Below are 20122 nucleotides of genomic sequence, written 5' to 3' on the forward strand. Positions count from 1 at the left end.
CGTTATCATATCATCATCATCATTAATGCTGTAAAAGTCAAGGTAATATACTGACATGTAAAAATGCTACTGTATGAAAATCAAAGGAAAACTATTTTTATCCTTCTTGAGCAGCGGGATGAAGTGGAGGGGAAGAAAAGGAGAAGAAAATAAGAGGAAAAAGAATGGAGGGAGAAAAAAGGTAAGAGGAGGAGAGAGAAGAGAGGGATGAGGAAAGGAAAGAGAAAAGGGAGAAGCGAATTCGAAAGGAAAGGAGAGAAAGGTGAGAAGGGATGAGGGTAAAGGGAGGAGATGAAAGGAAAAAGAAAGGGGAAGAGGTAACAGGAAAGTGCTGCAATGAGACAAGGGAACAAAGGATGAGGAAAGCCAGGAGAGAGAGAGAGAGAGAGAGAGAGAGAGAGAGAGAAGGGGGGGGGCAGGAAATGGACAGAAGGAAAGAAGGATGGAGAGAAAGGGAGGGAAGAACCAGGAGAAGGACAAAGAAAATAAGTTGAAGGAGAGAAGGAAAGGAGAAGGGAGATGAGAGGAGAGTTGAAGGAAAGAAAGGAAGGAGGAGGGAGAGGGAGGGAGGAAGGGAAGGAGAGGCCTAAGCTGGTCTCTTCCGCACCTGAGTTAGATTGCTTTTAGTCCCCCACACGGCCATACCTCTAATGAAAATGGGAAGTGGCACCTGGTAAAGTTAGGAGAGAGAGAGAGAGAGAGAGAGAGAGAGAATGAGAGACGGGGGGAAGGAAGGAGGGAGGGAGGGAGGAAAGGAGGGAAGGAGAAAGAGATGAGGCGAAAAAAAAAGGAAGAAAAGGAGAAAGAAGAGGAAAATGAGGAGGAAGAAGACAGAGGAAGAGTTAGAGAGGGACAAAGAGAAAGAGAAAGAGAATGAAGAAGATGAAGAGGAAAAAGAAAAACGGACTAGGATGAGGAAGAAAAGAAGGGAGGGACACACATTTATAATATTCATGACTCGGCGTGCTCCCTTCTCTCTCTCTCTCTCTCTAAAGCGACTTCCTTCCATAATTATCATCCTGTACACCACGTAAACCTAATATTACGGATTCCTAGTGTTGGATGTACAATATTAATCAGTTCTTCCTATACCTCAGTTGTTTTTTCCTGACATATCAATCACCCGACATCCATTTTTCAGTTCATTTTCACTGACACAAAAATAGTCCATTATTTTTTCACTAACTTCCTTTCAAGCCTTCCATTGCAAACACTCTATATATAATTCACGTGAGGTAAAGAAATAGAGAATAATATTAAATAAAAAGAAAAATAATGAGAAAACACACCAAAACATCTGAGCTTTATGAGAAACTTGTGGGAAAGAGAGGTAAGGAACTGAATATCCAATCATGCAACACGAGAGGGAGAGAGAGAGAGAGAGAGAGAGAGAGAGAGAGAGAGAGAGACAGACAGACAGACAGACAGACAGACAGAATGCATAAAATAAATGAATATGGTATCAAACAACAAAACAAAAATGATATTAGAAAAGAATAACTAAAGATAATGACAAAAGGACTGGCATATACAGTATAGTGAGGCATTGTTAGCGTGGGGGCAATGGGTCGTTAAGAAGGCTAATTGCTGATGGGATGGTTTTTGCAAAGAGGTGGGAGGGTGGACTGAAAGAGCTACCCCGAGCGTTAAAACAATGCATTATGTGAAGGGAATGTGTGTGTGTGTGTGTGTGTGTGTGTGTGTGTGTGAGAGAGAGAGAGAGAGAGAGAGAGAGAGAGAGAGAGAGAGAGAGAGAATGGCTGACTAACTAAAGAAGAGAGAAAAATGACTCACTATACTTCCCTCTCCCCAACCCCTCTCTCTTCTACTTTTCTTCTTCCTCTCCTCCTCCTCCTCCTCCTCCTCCTCCTCATCCTCCTCCCTCCTTCCTTCCCATACTCGCCCCACCTCCTTAAACTTTCCTCCCCACTCACCTACCCTTCCTCCCCCAGCTCCATCTCAACCCCTCCCCAAAGAGTGGCTAGGGACACAAGTAGTTACTGAGGCACTCTGAGGAATTGCCGGAGGAGAGGAAAGGTGGGGAAGGGGAAGAGTAGTGGGGGAGGGAGAGAGGAGGAGGGAGGGAAGAATGGGAGGAGGGAAGAGGAGGAAGTGAAGGGCAGAAGTTCCCTGCTAATCCACTCCTTGTTTTTCGTTACTCCACCTTCCACTTCATGACGTTCCATAATCTCTTCCACTTCCACCTTTTTTTTCTCCATACCTTTCTCCTCTATACTTCACCATTCCACTCCACACTTCATTCCATTCCATACTTCATTCCACACCACACTTCAATCCGCTCCACGATGTTCCTTTCTTTCCTCCGATTCCACATTTTTTCCCTCCATTTCGTTCACCTCTACACTTCATTTGAATCCCACTCCACACTTCATTATACTGTGTGTGTGTGTGTGTGTGTGTGTGTGTGTGTGTGTGTGTGTGTGTGTGTGTGTGTGTGTGTTTACCTCATTGTTGTACACTTCACCTTTTCTTTCCTTCATTTCCTTTCCCTCGTCACTTCACCTTTTTTCTTACATATCATTTTCTTCGTCCCTTCATTTTTTTTTTCTTTCATTTCGTTTTCCACATCATTTCCTCTTTCCGTCATTAATCCACTTTGTGTCATTCTCTCCACTTTTCATTCTACCACACCCGGCTGCTTACTTCATGCCATTCTACTTTCCTCCACCTTTTCATCCCCAGTCAATTCTACTTTTCTTCATTCCACATTTCTCTCCACATTTCATTCCTCTCCAGCCTTTTCCTCCGTCCATGCCACCATTTCTTTCATTCCATTTCTCTTGTAGCAACATTTCCACCTCCACGCCTTTCTACTTTCCCTCCAACCTTTACTCCTCTTTGTTCCACTGTCCTTTACTCCACATATAGCTTCTCTCTTTCCAGTACCACATTTCATTCTTCACTCCATATATTTCTCATTCTACTTTCTCCTTCACTTTTCTGTTGCCCATCTACCCTTTACTCTACTGCACATTTCATTCCTTTCCCATTCTGTTCATCATTCCACTAAAGTCCACATTTTTCTCCATTAAGTTTCTGGTTCTCTTTCCTGTAGCTAGCTCTTCATTCTGCCTTTGATTCCACATTTCATTCCTTTCCATTATCTACGTCATTCCACTTCACATGTTTTCTGTGCTCAGTTTCTCATTTTCTATCCTGTCGATCTACCTGTCTGTCTATCTGTCTATCTGTCAAACTAACACTTCACGGTTGTCTGCTGCTCTTCATTCTACTCCCCTTCCCTTCGCTCCACACTTTACTCCCCTTTTCTTATCTCTTTTCATTTTCTCACACTTCACCTCATTCTCTCCTGCATCACCTCTCTCTCTCTCTCTCTCTCTTTCTCTCTCTCTCTCTCTCTCTCTCTCTCTCTCTCTCTCTCTCTCTCTCGCCAGTTGCTTTTGGAGAGAGAGAGAGAGAGAGAGAGTAAGAGAGAGAGAGAATGTTACTGAGTGAGGGGTTAGTGTGTGTATGTGTGTGTGTGTGTGTGTGTGTGTGTGTGTGTGTGTGTGTGTGTGTGTTGCTGTTATTTTTGTTTCTGACAGGCCGGATGAGTTCTTTAACAAAAATAGCAAGTGTACTGCTCTCTGTGTAAAACAAATAGTTAACCCCACAGTAAAACTACAGTACATTTCACATTTTCTTTTGTTTCTGAGACTATGATAACGGCATCCCATCTTCAGGGTCGGAATGAGGGTCAAAATAATGATGAGGATGACGATGACGATGATGGTGATGAATAGATAGATGTACAGAGAGACAGATAAATAGATAGATAGATGGGCAGATAGATAGATAGATAAACTGACATATAAACAACTATACTCAACTCACACCGAAGAAAACATAGAGTATCTTCCTTCAGCCTAAGATACATAATGCAATACCGAAAATACAGTAAGACAAAAACAATCTTTGAGGTATACAGTCCCTTTTAGCATGATATGGTTTTGCTTTAGTTTGTTCCCGCTGTTTCAAGACGATTTTATTCAGCTGTAGATAGTGACGGAGTTAATGGAACCTCTATCTAGCCTATACACTTCGATGAGAGTCTTTCCTAAGTTAAACCGTCTGGTGTTGGCAAAATAAAACGATGGTGAAGGAGTTGAGGATAATGATGGGAACGTTGGTGATAGTGCTCCTCGTTTTGTGCATTCCTACATAGATCCTGCTCACCCCTCCTCTCCCTCACTGTCTCCCCCCTTCCCTCGCTCCCTCCCTCTTTGCCTCACTTTCTTCCTCCATTTCTCCTTCCCTCTCCTACTTTCTTTATTCTCTCTCTCTCTCTCTCTCTCTCTCTCTCTCTCTCTCTCTCTCTCTCTCTCTCTCTCTCTCTCTCTCTCTCTCTCTCTCTCTCTCTCTCTCTCTCAGTATGTGTGTGTGTGTATGTGGAGAGAGAGAGAGAGAGAGAGAGAGAGAGAGAGAGAGAGAGAGAGACACTCGTGTTCTTAGTGGTTTTCATATCGGGTTCCGCAAGAAGTACCGTAAGCATATTCCAAACCAATCAAACAATTCTCTTCAAACTGTTCTCAGTGTATTTCCCAGCAAAAAGTACAGCTAAGAACTCACCCTAACCTAACCTAGCCTAGCCTAACCTAACCTAACCTAACCTAACCTAACCTAACCTAAACTTACCTAACCTAACCTAACCTAACCTAACCTAAACTTACCTAACCTAACCTAACCTAAACTTACCTAACCTAACCTAACCTAACCTAAACCGGGTCTGGTACCGAACTGCAATAGACTTCGGGAATATGAATACCGTACCATAACAGTATAAGGGATCTGGCATATCGGAGGACGGCTTCCCAGAATGTAGCCCTTTCGCTGAGGTGGTTGAACTTAGATATTATATTCTCAGTAATACCAAACGATTCTGTTAAGCTGAATGGATTGAGTCTTTGCAAGGTGTGGATTAAAGGCCACCCATGTAATCTTTTTTCGCAGTGACTGAAAGCAATTAGTATTATTTTTAATATATGCCATTTTAGTTATTTATTGATCTAATTATTTATTTTTGCTGAGAGTATTGCCAAAAAAGGTAAAAGTATAATGTGGAAACGTTTAGATGTCGTCTATGCTTTGCTGGCTATTTGCTAGTATAAGCACTGTTCTCTGTTGGTAGTATTATGGGACATGCAGTAGAGTAAAGCCATTAGTCTACTGCTACTTTGCTTTCGGTGCGTACTTATCGTTCAGTTTTGCTTTTCATTTAAGTTTTAAAATCCACTTCGTCTGGAACTATACTTATTCTCGTACAGTATAATATTCCAGTAATTCACAGCTGCATATCATGTTGGAAGTTACACTTACTATACAGTAGTAGGTTTGTTTTCACCTAACAAAAATGGGCCATTCCAGCAAACTGAATACGAACTCATGAATGCGCAAAATTTGATGAGCTTCAGTTATGGGATGGGAACGGGTCTTCTTGGTTACTAGTTAGGCCAACCCTTCAATCTGACAACACACTTGTATCAACTAGACCGATGAGGGTTTACGAATCTTTGTCATTAAAGAAGAAACTACGGGAATACACCAACATCGCTACAAACACCACTACACAAATCAAATCAACCCTCCAACCTGACTACATTCGGCCAGCGATTGGACTGAAAGAGGTTAGAAATCTTTGTCAGGTTAGAACAAAGGCGGAATCGGAATACATCCACACCGTCACCAACACCATAACCATCGACCCTCATCGGTTATGGCTACGAATATGCCCGTTAATACCATTTCTTTCGACTCTCCTCCTCCCACTTCTCCCTGCCTTCTCGCTTCACTTCTCTCTCTCTCTCTCTCTCTCTCTCTCTCTCTCTCTCTCTCTCTCTCTCTCTCTCTCTCTCTCCTACCAACGCTACCTAGCTATTTGTCTGTCTGTTTGTCTGACTGTCTATCTCTTTATCTGACTATCTATCTATCTCTTGCAAAAAACGCTCAAATAGGTACAAATATGTGATCGTGAATCTAACACATAAATAAAGACACACACACACACACACACACACACACACACACACACACACACACACACACACACACACACACACACACACACACACACACACACAAACTTTCCAGCCAAAATACTAGAGTTAACCCGACCAAGAAAGGATTAAATAAAATAAAAACTATAATAATTTCTAAAACAAAACTCCGTCAAATCGAAGGTGAATTCACCTGGCTGCCTGACCAGTGGTTTGAAAAGACTGAAGATCATAATAAGGAGGAAGAGGTTTTAGATTGGAATGGCTTGATTACATTTAGATGGAGATGTTAGGTTCGGTTGGCCAAGTTAGATGGGGATGGCTAAGTTAGATTGGAATGATTATGTTGGACTGCGTTAAGTTAGCTTGGGATTGTCTAGTAATACTTCGTATTAGACTGGGATTATTAAGTTAGCCTGGGATGACTGTTATGTTGATGTGGTTAGGCTAAGTTAGATTGGGATGGCTAGGTTATTCTGAGAAAAATTAGATTGGGATTATTAAGTTAGACTGGAAAAATTAAGTTAGATTAAGAAGGCTAAAGTAGAATGAGATGGTTAAGTTAGATTAAGAAGTCTAAGTTAGCTTGGTATGGCAAAGAACTGGGAAAGCAGTTAGATTGGGATGGTTAAGTTAGACTGGGATAACAGTTAGATTGGGTTAGGTAAAACAAATTAGAATGGTTGAGTTAGACTGGAATGGTTAAGTCAGACTGATTGGCTAAGTTAGCTTGGGATACTTAAGTTGGATTAGAATGGCTATGTTAGACTGAGATGGCCAAGTCAGATTTTGATGGTTAACTTAGACTGGAATGGTTAAGTCAGACAGAGATGTTTTAGATTGGGATGGTTTAGTTAATGAGTGGGGAGTGGGACTATAAATACCCTCTAGTAATTCTTTCACCATAATGACACATTTTCATTCTATTTTCGATCACCATAAGACAACATTTAATTTTAGAAGAGCTCTCTGAAAGTAAGGAATAGTAGTAGTTGGAGTCGCAGATTCATTTGAACGTGATCCCAACTGACTGCGAGATGAAGTTGCCTTTCTCCTGCAGTCCACCATCACCCTGTTAAGGGATATGGACGGAGCTGGAGGATGTATATATAATACGAGTACATCCGTGCCACCGCAAGAAGTCGCCTCTCTCCGGCACCCCCCTCGAAGTAAAGTTAAATGAACATTACGGTCTAAACTAGACTCGGGTGTCAGGCTGGATTTAACGTTAGGTTACATTACACTGAAATGGTTAGGCTAGGTTATTTTAAATGTAAAGATCAGATTATATTACAACAGAGTAGATTGGTTCTGGTTGTGGAGGTCAGCTAACTTCCATTGATTAGTTTATAGATGTGATAAAATCGGATGTATAACTTAGAAGGGGCCATAAGATCTGTGTGGTCTGTATCTTTGTGTTAATTTGTGAGATCTAGTAAAATAATTTTACAAGAGAAAATATACACGTAGGTCTTATCAAATTAATCTCTATTATAAGATCCTGGAGTATAATTAGGCCGTCTGAAGTGGGCGCAGTTATCTTCAGCATACTTGTTTCTCTCTCTCTCTCTCTCTCTCTCTCTCTCTCTCTCTCTCTCTCTCTCTCTCTCTCTCTCTCTCACACACACACACACACACACACACACACACACACCTACTTCCCCTCCCCCCACAAAGATAATGAACAGCCCTTAACGTTAATTATTTGGGCACCCCACGCAGGCTGGGTGGCATCACGTGAGTGTAACGAAGGTTTAACGAGTGAGTAAAGTTTTAATGGTTGCTTTATTAAATCGTGAGAGAGCGGGTGGTAAATTTACTGGCCTTCCCCCGCGACCTGCATTTCAAGCTCTGACCCGTTCTTTCTAATGGAGGGTCATAAAAGAAAACGGCTCTGGTTTTATAGGAGGATAGTTACTCATGCATTTTTAGTCCCACGTTCATCCACGAAAAATCTGTGACGAAAATGGAACCATTAATACACCATTTATATTGCCATAAGCAGAAAAAAATTCCCCAGTTACTTTTGCATGCAGATAGCAATGTATGCAAAATAATGAAGAAACACGAATCAGATACTAAGTGGATTTAAACGTTTCTGTCTGATTTACAGACTGTTGTGTATGCTTCTTCGAGATAAATCTCAAGGCGGAAACCGATCCGCTGTTGGCGTTTACACGTAGAAAACCTGTATTCAATTATTCAAAAAAAAAAAAAATGAAAATAGATATATTGAAACTCATCAGCCAGTCCCAGATCTTGATACAAATTCACCCTCACCTACCATTCATAGAGTTCTACTAACACCCACAGTGCACAGGGAAGGGTTGCCAGACATTTATAATGGTGCCTGACTATGGACTAACGCAGAGAATAATAAGAGTACAGCCAGGGAAATTTCTGTGCGCTGCACCTATTCACAAACATTGTCTACCTGTTATCCGTCTATCTATCTATCAGTCTATGTATGTTTGTCTGTCTATCTATCCGTTCATCTATAGCCAGACGCCTTCGTCCAGGAAGGATGGCCACAAACAGCCTCCATGTCACCTGTCCTTCGCCATCAGGACCCCTTCCCTCCAGCTCACCACCCTCACTTATATTTGAGCCTTGTAAATCACCGACCAATAACCTTGAAGCAGATGGCAAAGAATAATTTGATAACGGTGTATGTAAGGAGAGGGAAAGACGGCCAGGAGTTGGGATGAAGTGGAAGAATTTCATGAGATGTCCGTAAGATGAATTCGTCTGTTATGTATTATTCCAGTATAATAGTGACACATAAGCGGAAGGAGACCAATATTATCAAGATTATGGACTTTCAGATGCATGTTATTTTCATGAAAATATGTGCGTGATGGTTTAAATCTTGTCTGAAGTGTCGAGCAAACGAGTACACAGCTAATCTGCCGTGGTGCCGTAACTGTCAGATAATGGTCGAGGGAGAGACTTTCGCTAGCTTTCCTTTTCAGTTCCACATATGAAATGAAGCAGAACATCTGTTGTAAGAAACACAGTCATCCATACATTTACACACTAAGCGGAAAAGCTACGTGTGGACACAAATGATGCTACTGAGGATACGTGATAGTTATGTGAGGGAGAAATTGTTAAGACTGGTCGCAGTGTGAGGAGGATTTGCGAATAGAGTATAGGCATACGAGTATACATCAACACTATGTTCGAGTATCCAAAACACGCTAGACATCTTGTAAAACACATAATAACATATTAAGTGGTTTACAATAAGAGGCCATAGACAGGAGAGGCATTTAAGTGATTGTCTGCAGAGGACTATCCCTTAAGTGAGTGGCCTGTAAGAATATGACAACTTAACTACTCACTGTGTCCGGAAGTGAAACGTCTCTGTAATTTGTGGCAAGAGAAAACAGTGTCGTGATAGGAGAAGTTCTGTCAAAATACTCTGGAGCCACAGCAACGGTAAGACATTCATCACACCACTATTTTCACATTCACTGTAGAAGTGCTGGAGATGGACACCTTTATGTTGTAGAACTGATATAGCCGAGGGACGGAGCTACCCGGTTATACGGACGCCCCTCAGCTCCTTCCCTATCCCCCCAAAAGAGGATGGTGGACTGCAGGAGAAAGGCAGCTTCAGGCTCCACTCACCGGGTTCACGTTTCAGATGAGTCTGGGACTAGAACAACTCACCGCACTTCAGTTCTCTGTACTGACGAATGCACAACAGTACATGTTTACGATGCCAGTGTCAAAACGCGCAAATCCAGGCTATGTTACTCTTAGCATTAGTGACTGTTACACCAGGAGCCAGCATCACTCATCATCACGGACTGTCCTTTATTAAATCTTACTGTAACGGGAAAATGCTGACCTTGCCAGGTTTCTTTGCTGGCTGTGTATGTGTCAGTCTATCTATCTATCTATCTACCATCCAGTTCTTTCTTGCCCCATCAATGGAGTAGGGGTCCGGGGTTGGGCTACCCAGTCTCAACACTTACGGCGGGTGACCAGCCTCAGTGCCACTGAGTGGCATTTTGTGAGCAATAAACCCCAACCAACCTTCGGATGGAAACTCCTACGGGCCCCACTAGGCCACCAGCGTCATTTGGTTATATGGACGGTTACCATCTAATGTAGTAAATAATTTGGCTTGTCACTCAGCGTAGTCACCTGAAGTCAATAGTACATCGAATGAGTGGATGGTAACCTCTCTCCAATACTTGATGAAAAAAGGCCATCTGTTCATCTTGACTACTGTTTTGTAACGAGATTAACACCATAATATGGTGCTAGTCACGAAAAAGTGTTATGGGAAGGATGAAAAGCCATAATAGTCTTTTTTGCCATTGTCCTACGAGAGAAAGGCTAGAAAAGGCGAAAATCTGGGCCAGTTTAAGGTGAAGGAACTATAATTTTATCCTTCATGCATTTCCCGGATAACACCATATCGTTGTTCAATGAATGTGGGCAATGAGAGTATGGGTCGTTAAAAAGTGTGTGTGTGTGTGTGTGTGTGTGTGTGTGTACCTAGATAGATAGATAAATAGATATAGATATATATTCTGTTTGCTTGGTGATGGAGAGGGACACCTTTGAGCGGTGATGCCTATGTGATGCCTAAATGACAGGGATGGAGCTACCTGGTAATAATTATAAACATTCCTCAGTTCCATCCCTATTCCCCGACAGGAGCAGGATGGATTGCGGAAGAGGGCAGCTTTGACCTAAAGTCCGCTGGGTTCACATTCAAGTGAGCCTGGGGTTGTAACTACTACTGCTACAAACCACCAAGCTACTACTACTGTATTATGTTTCAGGAGGTGCGTGACACGACCTGTGCCTCTTGGTGTATCAGTAGTCTCTGTATCCTTATACAATAATGTATGGTTAATAAAATTCGGTTTTCAACTTACCAGTGTTGCACGTTGCTCAGGAGGAAGGAGAGTCACGCAAATTTTCAGTGACACTGCACACTGAGATCTAACAGGATGCAGAATTTTGGTAAAGAACGGTAACTTCCAGTCTGGTAGTCTGACACAGCTTCCACAGAGTCTAGATAGAACCATCACACCGCCACCTATCGGCTACCTTCTAAAACACCACAAAAAAAATGCACAGTGCGATGCGGTGACTGGCGCACAGACGTTGATGCTGTCACATCACATTCTCCCGCTCAAATTTTGCGGAGGATACAGGCTCAAGTAAAGCAGGGACCTTTTCAATTTTATGCCTTCCTACGACCTGTTGTAACACAGATATTTACTGGATAATTAATATAAACCTAAATTCATAGTATATTCGACATAATTATTCAGTACATATCTCGACAACAATGTTACTTTAGACACGTAGCCTATTTCCCTCACGTAAACAAACCCTGCGACTTGGTATGGTGTTTATGTACACAGTGTGATCATTACGGCCCTCATCCCAAGATCAAAATCAAACCCTCCGTAAAATAAACAAATAGTCCGGATATTCTAGTAATGGCTCTCAGGTATGCCATTAACTTCAGGGCGATATTTCCTGGTCGAATACCAAGTGGTGCTACAGCAGGGGTTGAGTCAGTAGCAAGTGCAATCCAAGCCAGACAGATTTCTATATCCTCACCCAGGTTTTTGAAAGAGAGTAAGTATTTTGGAGCATATGTTGACCCTGACCCTTCAGACATGTAAGAATTTAGATATTTTGCACTGCATGAGCCTGACTTGTTCTGTTCCAGTCATGTAACAGGTCAAAATCATCACCATGACAGAAGATATCCAAAAAGATACAGTATGTAATTATTGAAAACTTGGTGATCCAATATTATTTGGATTTTGTATGGTGCCAAATGACAGAGGACAGTGACATGGTGATTCATTTGTGGCCACCCCTTATAGGATTAAGGCATCTGGCAATAGATAGATAGTATGCAAGAGACAAGAAAAAGTGCATCATATGTCATCAGATATGATATGCAGCAATCCCTCATCAAACAGCTGCCTGCATTTCATTTTTTTTTTTTTTTTTTTTTTTTAATGCAAGGTATAAGGAACCAAAGACTGAGAGTTTGCAAGACTGTTCCCACTGAGAAAAAATAAATAAATAAAAGAGAGCCAAAATCAAGATTCGTTTGTTTCGTTTTGAGATGCCTGGACACATTGTGCCTAAAAGACTGGAGGTCATAGGCAGGAGGAAGTAGCTACAGACAGAAGAAGACAGTTCCAGGGTTATTACTAGCCCTTTTTTTTTTTTTTTTTTTTTTTTTTTTTTTTTCTGGTCTTAATCATTGAGCAGCAGGATACCTCATATGATGTAAATAGGAACACTGCAATCCCATGTGGGATATTGTGTGACAGAGGAATTTTCCCCTAAAGGGATGACTTTGTGATCCAGTTATCATTTGTAACCTTTTATCCCTTACAGACCTAATCAAGTCTGCAACAGCTTTCTTAAGACAGGGTGTGCTTATCTTTCTTGTAGTGTATCTGTATTTGTGCTGCTACACCTTGCTGAATATAATTTTTCGGAAAAGATTACTAGCCATATATATAGTTACTCACCGCCACAGCAGTATAAGGTAGCAGCAGTTTCTTCTTGCAACTTGCAGATTAAGACTGGACTTCATGAATACCTTAGTTTTCTGAATGACTCTTTCCTTCATGGAGTAATTGTGACTTAAAGATGACCATTTTTTTAGCAAAAATGTCAATATCAGAGGAAAGTGACGTTCTGCCATACCAAATGTTGAATGATTAAGTACTGTATAATAAAAACTGAAGACAGTGCACAGAAATTATATACTTGCATAAGTGACTGTAAATTTTAAATATAACTTCTTCTGTTTACCCTTTTATGAGAAGTCTCCCCAGAGTTGAATAAAATCATCCCTGAGTAGCTACAATAGACTGTAAGATCTCATTAAATTGGAGGAGTAAATGGAGATTGTATTTGATCATTTAACCTAGAGAGGGGCTATCTGCAGCAGGAAAATTTCATTAAATGAGGCCCACTTATAGCAAAACGATCAAGAAGGATAGAGCTAAGATCTTTTATGCAGTAGATTTTAACTTTTTTTTAACCAGCAATTATTCTGACATTTGGAGCTGAAGGGGTTAGATATAGGCCTCATTAGCCCCTTTTAATATGCCACCCCTAAAGCTGAACAACACTAGCCAGACAACACTCCATAATAAATCTTTTGAGTATATTATTATGTACCGTACCATTGTTCTTTTCAGTCATTGTGAAGGAGGAGGGTAATGAGGTGTTGGTGGAGGGGCAGTATATGGAATCCCCTCGTGCAAAGTTACTGATTACTCCTCAGCATAGCGACTGCAACTCCTGTCCATTGTGTGCTCTAAACCTCAACCTCAAGCATACTGTAAGAAAATCCATCGATTTTGTTTGTTCATAAATGTATTTCTGGTAGTCTTGTGGTTAGAATGCCCTATTTGGGATAGTTGCCTAGCCAGCATTATGGGTTTGATCACCACGTGGTACTTGGAGGTTTTTCTGTCATATAAAAATACTGCCAGGGATGGTTAATCTCCTGTCCTTAATTGATTTAGACAATGGTGGCCTAGCCTTTGGGCCCTACACCTCAAAGGGGATGATATGACATTGGCCTTTAAAAAGTAAATAATGAATACCTAAATGCAGTAATCTCTCGATTATCCAGATAGCTATTCCTCAGACAATCCATTAATTGGATGCTGTGATCTGGCTGTTCGAAACCATTATTCATACATTTTTTCATACTATCTGGACAAAATGCTCGCATCCAGGCAGAAATTGTGGTCCTGCAAAGAATTTCCACCCGGATGGGTGGGAAGAGCCCAGTGGCGCCGCAGTATCTGTCCGGTTAGTTTACCCAGCTTCCACTAGAGACCCCTCCTTCGCATGGTCTCAGTGTAGTAAACAGCTCCTCTCGAACATTTGTTATGGCGGTGCATGTGGTAGCTATTGTGGTTGTTTCCTTCGTGCCTCAGGCCTTGCTATTCCTTGCATGCCTCTTCCTTGGGTGTGTGATGATGGCCCTTTCACCAGGGAAAAGGAAAAGGGCAGTGTTGACTCTGGAGAAGTGGGAGATCCTGGATAAGATTGATGCGGGATGGTCGAATTGTGAGTGTTGACACTGATTTTATTCTAGCTAACTGTACTGTACCATGACTTTGTTCTATTTAACCATGATTTTATTCCATTTTACCATTATGTTTTGTGTGCCCCACTGCATTTTTCATGTGTAGCCAGTTTTTTCATGTGTTCATGTCACTGCAGGGTATGACCCTACAGTGGTGAGTGCTTGTCTGTGATTGATGGATTTCTTGACCATGGTAAGTGCTTGGCTATGGTTTATAGGTCTGCCTGACCAGACTGAGTAAACGGCAGGAACAAGTGTTGCATGATGTACTGTAGTGGCCTTTTACACTGGCTTTCAAAGTAAGATTATATACAAAGGGAGGCCAGGGGAGAAGTCCATTATGCAGACGGAGCCATTAACCCGGATATGCCTTTAGCTCTATCATGTCGGATAATCGAGGGATTACTGTAATACCTTAGTTGCAGTTCACTTGAACAGTAAAACAGAATGAATATGGTAATAAAGATCATAGGCTATGATGATAGAAACTATGCTGTGCGATGTAATCCACCAGCTTTGAATTATGGCACTGTATATACTGTATTAATGTAAAGAATTTCATTTTTTTTTTTTTTTTTTTTTTTTTTTTTTTTTTTTTAGAATATTGCTTGGTAACAATACATACGTAAAATCTTCCACATTCCTTCCTTATGTACATTGTTTTATGCTTTTCCAGAACTGTTAATGTCGCAAATATTTCACAGTTCTTTTCACATAGTTTCTTCAATAATCTATGGTGGCTATATCAGTACAGTATATATATATATATATATATATATATATATATATATCTCATTGCAGATATGATTCACATATCCCTCTATCACTTCTAAAACACCTAAGTATCATTCAGACATTGTTATTAGTGTATTTCTTAGTCTTTATTATTATATTACCGGTACATATATACACATCCATCCATCATCCATCATGTAGATGTTTGGGGCTAGGTTAATTAGACATTTGTGGCAAGGATGATCAATCACTCGCGTCTTTGTGACAACCTACAAGCATTCTTTCAAGTTGAACCATTGTGAGTCACATCTGTTTTGAGGGTTTAACCTACTAGACCACCAGGTATCCATTTACTGGTTGTATGGTTACCACCCACCATAATAAATCCCACCCTACTAAAACAGGAATGACATAAAACAGTTAATCATTTACTGAAGACAGTAACCACATCATTATTAACAACAGATTTCCAAGTGCAGCAGTGCTAATTTGGTGATAAAAATTTCAGTACAGGTACAGTAAACCCTCTATAATTCGGATTAATTGGGGGGAACCCTATGTCAAATTATCCAAAAATCAGAATTATTGAAGCTCATGCTTGCCCCTATCCCGAAATCACACCCACGCTCACTAAAACATGGCTTTTTCACAAAATCATTGAACAATACAGTATATTATTACTTTATACTCAAAGAGTGCACAATAAATAAAACAGTGTCAAACCTTGATAATGAAGTCTTGCAACACAGTAGTAGAGAACAGTACACTTAACTGTACCGAAGATGCTGTACAGTTCTTAAAAATTACATTTATTACTACACTTATCACTGCAAAAACTGTTCATGTCCACGTATCACTGGAACCCTTTTCGGACTTTTCTTGCTTAATTCAAATTTCTATCCGAATTAAAATTATTTTTCTGGTGGTCAAAAAAGATCCGAACTAACCGATTTCCGAATTATTCAGGTTCAAATTAGAGAGGGTTTACTGTAGTTCTTTTCCTAGCGGCATACTGTTTTATAATGGCAAGTTTTACTCCCTCACAGGTTGCTGTTCATTAGTATCGCTAACATCCATAGCAGTGTGTTTCTCATGTTAAGGTGCAGTCACATGGAGTTTTGCCGAGTTTTATACAGTGTTGGCCCGTCTGTTTAATTCAGTGTTGAGACCGAGCCATACTTGTACAATGATACCAGCCGTGAGTCCTCAACTGCATGTACATGTAAGAACAACACTGAAATGGATGAACACTTTGAAATTTATGCCATACTCTGAGACCTGCAGAAAAATAAACCAAAGGGGAAAGAAAGGAAATGCCAGTGCAGTGATGTCTCTCAATGTGACCAGACTAATCCATTGTACAAGGTCATGCCTGGGAGTCCACCCAACCCACCAGCCCACCTTTGTTTTTCTGTAATACCCTGTCATAATTTCAGTTTGCCTACCTCTGAATAACTAACTGAATGTGGATTTATGTATACTGAATTATTGATTACATCAATATTTAATTCTAAAGGACTATATTAGGTTTTGTTATTGTCAATAAAAGTCTTCAGAACTGTCTTTAAATATTACCGTGCCTCTAAAGTTTAAGATGGCACTTACTACCCTTGCCACTTTACATAAGAAGGTAATAAATTTATCAGTATACAGAATGTGAGTAACTTTTCTGCAGCCACAAAAACATCACATGTGGGGCACCAGAGGACACCTTAAAAGCTAGTGTTACCGAGAATTGGCAACGCAAGATGAGCAAGATCGTGTCTCCAAAATCTCGGGAATTCTAGCCGAGTTTGTCCTGAGGTGTGTTGCTGGCCCTAGGTCAGAATTTTCAGCTGGGATAAACACCTGTGTGACCACACTGTTATTGTAGCTGATGCTGCATTATCATATTGATCATTTTAAGCTGGAATGTAAGGTTGGGTTCTTTATTTTAATGAAAGGTTGGGGGCACTCACCATCCACTCACTAATGTAGTGCTGCTCTCAGGTGTCTGCCCCTTCCTCATTTCCTTCCTTCTTCCCTGTTCTGTCTTTCTTTCCTTCTCATCCTTGTGTCTGGGGGTGACTTAACACTATGTGACAAGCCAAATGGTTTCCTGTACACCAGGAAACCATTTACTACAGTGTGGTAACCATATAACCAAATTATGGCACCTGGTGGTTTAGTAGGTACAGTAATTAAGGCGCTTCAATCGGATTGAGCCTGTGCAGGTTTATATCCAAAGGGTGATTGGAGTTTATTGCTCACATAATGCCACTCAGGGATGGATGAGGATGGTCACACTCATCTTAAATGTCAGGACCAACTCGCCTTGCCCTAGGCTCCTACGCTGCTCATGGGACAACACAGGATTAGATGAATGAATAAATGGATGTTCTTTATTTTCAGCTGGAATGTTAATTAGTGACAGTTTTAAGTATTTTTGGTGTTCTCCTTTTCTCGAGCATTATAAAATTATCTGAAATTAGCAGAAGTAAAATGTAACATAGGTATTTTGCAACCAGTGAGTTAAAAGTCATCATTCTGCCTCCTCAGGATGTTTTAGTTTTATCCCAGTTTTTGAGAGCTGATGGGTGTATGCTGCCACGCCGGGTGACAGGACTGTGCGGCCATCAGCAGAGAAGAGTTACACTACTTGTTGCCATGGCACAGAAAGCTGGTGAGTACTGTATACATGGCCTTGAAAATACAGTAGTTTTCATTTTAAGCCATCATTTTTTGTGATAGATAGATAGATTTTTTGTGATTAGCAGAGCAAATTACAGAATTAAAAAGTTGACAGTTAAGTTCCATTGTTACCTATAGAGTCGATTTGCCAGTTTCCTCCAATTTACGGTATCAGTTGTATGGAAAAAGTTGACATTCTGGAACATATTGACTTATAATAAGGACTGCCTTTATGATAAATCCTTTGAAACAAAATCATCTTCAGAAGCTTTAGATAACCTTTTTCCTGTATCATGGAGGCTGTTTGTGACCGCCTTTTATGGGTTTTATTGTGGGTGTCTAATTTAAAGGCACAAAAGCAAATATCACCATCTTACAGTAAGCTACTGCAGTCTGTAAAAATAAAAATTACCTTCCTTAAAGTTGTGATTAGGTTAATATAACTGTGAACTGTTTTATTTGTATGAATATGGTAAAACTGTCTTAGGGTACGAGATCACAGCCAGGGAAAAATGCTTGGAGAATCGGACGGTACTCTGGAATTAAAGAAGTTGCTGCCTTGAAGTGAAATTTGAACACCGAATAAAAGAAAACTTATAAGATGATCATGGTGTAAGGTTATGTACGGTATTGTAGAAATCATATTTTCATAATAGCTACAGGACAGAATGTTGAAGTACAAGGTTACAACTTTAGATGATGTGGGGTGATGGAATATTTATAAACACTTTGAGAAGGTATGGACATATTCAAGGTAAGCAGAAGTAGGGAGTGGTGCCAAAGGAAGTTCTTCCGAGTGGGACTGACGACATTACTGGTAGACAAACACTGTATATGATGTGAAAGGAAGGAATGGAACTAGTTAATTGAGAGAGAATGTAAAGTTTGAGAGGTGCTTTAAGAGAGAAGTGCAGTATGTGAGGACAGAGTAACATGGAGAAAATGTTGTTATAACCACCCTGTCAGTGGGCTCCAAGGAGGAAGCAGGTTTATCAGAGATGATGATAAGATGAATATCCTTTCGTCCTACCTTAAAACCCAGCATGTAGAGTATGCAGCCCAATAACATATAATGGTACTGTATCTGAGTGATGACAGCATCTTGACCTTTTTAAAACATAAACTTTTAAATTTAGTAATGTTTTCTCTTTTAGGCCGCTTTCACACGAGGCCACCGGTGGCCGCAATTGGTGGCCCAGTGTGAAGGGGCCGGCAACTTCTGTAGCCGTATGAAAGCTCCGATTTGAAAAAATGCTTTACAGCAAGTGGCAGCAACCGCCAGTGGCAGACACTAGTTGCATGAGCGAGCCACCGCCGGGAGCTGGTTGCTGGCCGGGCAACCGCAGTGGCCTCATATGAAAGGCTCCATTAAAAACTATGGGAAGCAACTAATTGCGGCCACCGGTGGCCTCATGTGAAAGCGGCCTTAGAGAAGTCATGCCATATGCATAGCATAGGTAGCATTCCTTTACTAACTGTAACTTACTTCAGTTTTAAGTGCTTGATCTCTCTAGGTATAGCCAAAAGTTTATACATCATATTTTTTTCTTTTTAATGAAAAAAAAAAAAAAAAAACATCCAAGCAACATCTTTTATAATACATGTTTCTCTTTGTAGGTCTGATGCCAAACTTAGCTCCACATTGGAGCAAGAAAGATCCTAAATTACGTTATCGCTCCAAGAAGCTCAACAGGTATTTTGATGAGGCCACGCTGGATCCCTGAGGAAGCTTTGCAATATTTCATTTATTATCAGCTCTTTCATAGAATTCATATTGTCATCTGTTGCCTCAGTTTAGAAAAATGCAACCAAAGTAGATGTACTGTATATCTCAATCACTTACTCCTGTTTTCATGGACTTGGCCATTTTTTTTTTTTTACGTTCTTTAGTATCACTAACATTCTCTAATGAAAGCTTAATAGTTACTTTTAAACAGTCTGAATTTCATTATAACCTGTATTGGTTGCAGAGTATTGTAATTTTATTTTGCAACATATACTTTACCATGTACTCTTATACTTCTGTTCTGAGTCTAGTCAGTGATTGCATTCATGGCTAAAAATCATTTGCAAATCAATAAAGTCTGGAGTCACATCAGTTATTATATGATATACAGTATTTAAAACAAAGAAACAACACAGAATAATAATCCTGGATATATATAGCAGCTCAAAATTTGTATTTCTGTAAATAATTTGGTATGCCCCATGTTTTTGTTGGGAAAAATAAACTTATTAGACACCAGTATATTTTACCATAAAGCTCCTAGTTTCATGTTAATTGTCTGGATATACTGTACCAAGTTGTTCAATTTGCTTCTTTTGAAAGAAAAAAAATCCTTCTCCTTGTAGGCCATGTTTATTACTTGCAAAGAAAAAGAAAAATCATAATTAGTCATTCTGACAGATAAAACTTGAGCTGTGATAAAAATGCATGTCTTACTGTGGGTTTTAAATCTGTACTGACAGAACAAAGTACTGGATATAAAACAGCACTGTAAATGCAGCACATGAAATAATGTGGCAGTACCTCATTGTGCTGTGGTACTATATTTCATGATCTATTTGTTATCAGATTTGTTTTTTACCACAT

General features: G+C 40.3%; 1 protein-coding gene across 1 annotated transcript; it reads left to right on the forward strand.

Annotated features, from left to right (window-relative positions):
• The first annotated feature begins 11383 nt into the window (after nucleotides 1-11383).
• mRpS18A (mitochondrial ribosomal protein S18A) lies at nucleotides 11384-19418 on the forward strand. The gene is made up of 4 exons (XM_080281568.1): nucleotides 11384-11627; nucleotides 13223-13365; nucleotides 17398-17521; nucleotides 19147-19418. The coding sequence occupies exons 1-4, from the start codon at nucleotides 11486-11488 to the stop codon at nucleotides 19251-19253; spliced, it is 516 nt and encodes a 171-aa protein (XP_080137694.1). The 5' UTR covers nucleotides 11384-11485; the 3' UTR covers nucleotides 19254-19418.
• The last annotated feature ends 704 nt before the right edge of the window (nucleotides 19419-20122 follow it).

The sequence above is a fragment of the Coenobita brevimanus genome, chromosome 90 (assembly GCF_032717465.1).
Source record: "Coenobita brevimanus isolate Jiangsu-jjx chromosome 90, ASM3271746v2, whole genome shotgun sequence".
In the NCBI taxonomy this organism is placed as follows: domain Eukaryota; kingdom Metazoa; phylum Arthropoda; class Malacostraca; order Decapoda; family Coenobitidae; genus Coenobita; species Coenobita brevimanus.

Bases quoted from the DNA above. Each gene is read 5' to 3' on its own strand.
- mRpS18A (XM_080281568.1), top strand. From the start codon at position 11,486: ATGGCTCTCAGGTATGCCATTAACTTCAGGGCGATATTTCCTGGTCGA. The intron at 13,366-17,397 runs GTAAGAAAATCC...CTGCCTCCTCAG, and splicing joins ACCTCAACCTCAAGCATACT to GATGTTTTAGTTTTATCCCA. The intron at 17,522-19,146 runs GTGAGTACTGTA...TTCTCTTTGTAG, and splicing joins TGCCATGGCACAGAAAGCTG to GTCTGATGCCAAACTTAGCT.